A 3,665-nucleotide genomic window follows, 5' to 3' on the forward strand; every position below is an offset into this window, starting at 1 on the left:
TGGTCTTATTGGGGCCCACTGAAACCTTGGTTCATTCAACAAGCATTTATTGAGTGCTTACTATATGCCAGATTCCAGAAATTCATGTCTTAGCATTTCCATTGACTTTGTTGTCTGGTCTTGAACAGTGACATACCCCTTCTGGGCCTCAGTTTCTCCATCTGAAAAATGAGAGGGTTGGGCTGCTATATCATTCTTCATCTATTCTTCATTAATTAAACATTCTTAGCACCTGAGGTATGATGATTGGCTGTTCTACTCATTAGCTCTGTGACCTTGAGCAGATGTCTTCTGAATCTCATCTATAAGATGAGGGAGTTGGGCTCACTGGATGCTTCTTCAATGCTGATGGCTCATTAAAATCCCCTAGGTCAGTGGTTCGCAACCTTGGCTGCACATTAGAATCACCCGGGAATCTCTTTAAAATCCTGATTTCTGGGCCTCATCCTCTGGAAATTCTGTTTCTTTGTTACTAACGTTGTGGCCTCACCCCATAACAAAAAAACAGAATTCCCGGAGGATGAGGCCCAGAAATCGGGATTTTATAAAGATTCCCAGGTGATTCTCATGTGCAGCCGAGGTTGAGAACCACTGCCCCAGGGAGCTCCTAAATACAGACACCTGAGAGAAACTGCATGTAGATTCTGAGGGTAGTGGCTGGGTATTTTATTGATTTTCTTTAAATATGTTTATTGATTTTAGCGAGGAAGGGAGAGGGATAGAGAGATAGAAACATTAATAAGGGAGTAACATGGATCAGCTGCCTTCTGCACCCGCCCTTCCCCCCCTCTACTGGGGATCGAGCCTACCATTCAGGCATGTGCCCTGACCAGGAATCGAACGGTGACCTCTTGGTTCCTGGGTTGATGCTCAACCACTGAGCGACACCAGCCAGGCTCTGAGAGTAATTTTAAATGCATAAAGGAAAATTCATAGGATTACAAAAACAATTATATTGAAATAATTATTAAAATACTAAGGTGACAGCAGTATGTGCTTCTTTATGAATGTATCAAACTATAAGATCTAGTGGAGTAGCAATTAGCATAAAAGATATTTGAGATCAGCAATAATGAATATGAAAATATTTTTCTTCCCCCAAAAGTCACATTTTTTGTTCTTCCATTCAAAATAGAAGGAAAGGCTTATATGAAAATACAGATGCCATTTTTTCCCCATTCGAGTTTATAGACCCCCTGAATCCCATCCATTGACCTCCCTGTGGACCTGTGAACTCTCAGGTCAAGGCAGGTAGCAAAGTACAGTTGGAAAATCACTGATGTAGAGAATGGGCTCTAATAGAGCAGATTCAAAAAATTATCTCAATTCTGTTGCTCATGGAGTAGGTGAGCAGGGCCAGTGTCTTGACCCTAAAAAAGATTAAGAACCCTAAATGTAATGTGGATTGGATCCTGGAAGAGGAAAAGAATATTAGCAGTAAAACTAGTGAAATCCAAATGAAATGTCCAGTTTAGTTAATAGCATTGTAGCTAATGTAGTTGATAGTATTTACCAATGTTACTATGGTAGTTTTGACGAATGTACCGTGTTAACATGGGGAGGCAAGCTCAGTGAAAGAATTACAGCAACTCTGTACTATTTTTGAGACTTTTCTATAAATATAGAGATATTCCAAAATAGAAAGTTATTTTAGTTAAAAGGTTAAGAACCTCTTCCCCAGATGTTGAAAGAACTTGGCTCAGGGCCTTGTGGAGGCAATGGGGTTTTACCGGATGGTACGTTGGCTGAATGTGTGACCCATTGGCTGGGTGACCCTGGACAAGTCACTCTCTCTCTTTTTTTTAATGGTAAAAAGGGCTTTTATTTCTACTAAAAAGATAATTAACAGGTTAAAGCACCAGAAGTAGAAATTCAAATTATTTTCATGTTCCTTACAATTTTCTTTATTGGAGTCTCTAGGACATATAGCTGTTAAGAGCACCCTTTTGATGTCCATAATTCACAAATGAAGTTGTATGAGTAGTTAGGAAAACCCAGCCCTAGCCAATTTTGCTCAGTGGATAGAACATTGGTCTGCAGACTGAAGGTCCCGGGTTCGATTCTGGTCAAGGGCACATGCCTGGGTTGTGAGCTCAATCCCCAGTAGGTAGTGTGCAGGAGGCAGCTGATCAATGATTCTCATCATTGATGTTTCTATCTCTCTTTCTCCCTCTCCCTTCCTCTCTGAAATCAGTAAAAATATATTTAAAAAAGAAAGAAAGAAGGAAAACCCAAGAAGTGGTCGAAATGCAGATTGTTTTCATCATAGTGACCTCAATGGAAATGTTTAAGATGGTGGCCCTGGCTGAAGAACCAGCCCTAGTCTTAGATTCTTAGCTAACCCTAGACCCGTGGTCAGCAAACCGTGGCTCTCGAGCCACATGTGGCTCTTTGGCCCCTTCAGTGTGGCCACAAAGTTTCAATCACACTGTATGTGCATGCCCGCACGTGGTATTTTGTGGAAGAGCCACACTCAAGGGGCCTCAGTTTGCCGACCACTGCCCTAGACTATCATCTCAATTCATGATAGCCCCTCTGAGGATGGTATATACATTTAATTAAGCCAGCTTCCCACCACAGCCTAAGAAAATCTTTCAGAAAGAAAATTGAGAGAGAGGAATATATTCTGAAATGCAGCTCTTCTCCCTAATTGTTTGAATGGCCTGTGCACTATGAGTAGCTGTCAGTCAGCAAGGAGACTGGCCTCAGATCTGTCACTCTTGAGCCCCAGTTTCCTCACCTATAAAGTGGGAGTCATAGTGAAGAGTGTCAAGTATCTGGCATGTGGTGGGCCTCAGTGAATGTGGGTGACAGGACACCCCGATAGTAAGTTTCTGCTGGCCCTGCTCAGGCCAGGCTGGGCCCAGGGGAGGAGGGGAACCGGCCCTAGGAGTCTTCCTTCCCCTTCCCCAGCAGCCCTTGTCTTGTCTTGCTTTTAGGTGATGACAGAGGGTGGCCACAGCAAAGGGTTTGGCTTTGTGTGTTTTTCCTCTCCAGAAGAGGCAACGAAGGCCGTGACAGAGATGAACGGGTGCATCCTGGGTACCAAGCCGCTGTACGTGGCGCTGGCTCAGCGCAAAGATGAGCGGAAGGCTATCTTGACCAACCAGTTCATGCAGCAGCGCCTCTCCAACGTGTGGGCCCTGGGTGGCCCCCACTTGGGCTCTTTCCAGCAGCCCGTGAGCTACTTCCTGCCCACCGTGCCCCAGGTGAGGGCCTGCCTGCAACCTGACAGCCAGGTGGAGCAGGAAGAGAGCTTCAAGGCAAACATAGTTCCCCGCCTGCTTCTGCCTGAAACAGCAGGTGGTTTTCACCCCGTTTCTAAAAGGGCTGATGAAAACCCTTCTCTAAGTGTGCCGCTGTCAAACAGCGTCCATGTGGGAGAGAGATTTGTGAATGGTACGCTAACAAGATTCTTTGGTCAAATTTAAGTTTGGGAACTATTGCAGTAAACAAAGGAAGCGTAGGTTTCTTTACACATGCATTGTTTTTCCCTACTATGCCCTCTGACTTCCCAAACTGACAGAGTGGGTAGCCCTCCCCCACCTTAAGTGGCCGTTTTTGCAGCGTGCCTGCTACCATCTCTGAGGGGCCTGGTTTGGGAAAGGAGCTCGTGTGACCCAGAGGAAGTAGAAGGTTTTAGCCACTAGAAGCTCTTAGAATGA

The 3,665-nt window shown here is 44.7% G+C and overlaps 1 protein-coding gene across 2 annotated transcripts in view; it reads left to right on the forward strand.

Annotated features, from left to right (window-relative positions):
- Positions 1 to 3,665, forward strand: part of PABPC1L (poly(A) binding protein, cytoplasmic 1-like) — a 22,003-nt gene that overhangs the window by 12,395 nt on the left and 5,943 nt on the right. The window contains exon 8 of one of the 2 annotated variants that reach the window (XM_015563943.1): positions 2,940 to 3,209. In XM_015563943.1, the coding sequence (XP_015419429.1) occupies positions 2,940 to 3,209 (270 nt within the window). Of the gene's footprint in view, positions 1 to 2,939; positions 3,210 to 3,665 lie in introns of those variants that run through there. The other variant, XM_015563942.1, reaches the window with a different exon arrangement.

The sequence above is a fragment of the Myotis davidii genome, unplaced genomic scaffold, assembly GCF_000327345.1.
Source record: "Myotis davidii unplaced genomic scaffold, ASM32734v1 scaffold199, whole genome shotgun sequence".
NCBI lineage: Eukaryota > Metazoa > Chordata > Mammalia > Chiroptera > Vespertilionidae > Myotis > Myotis davidii.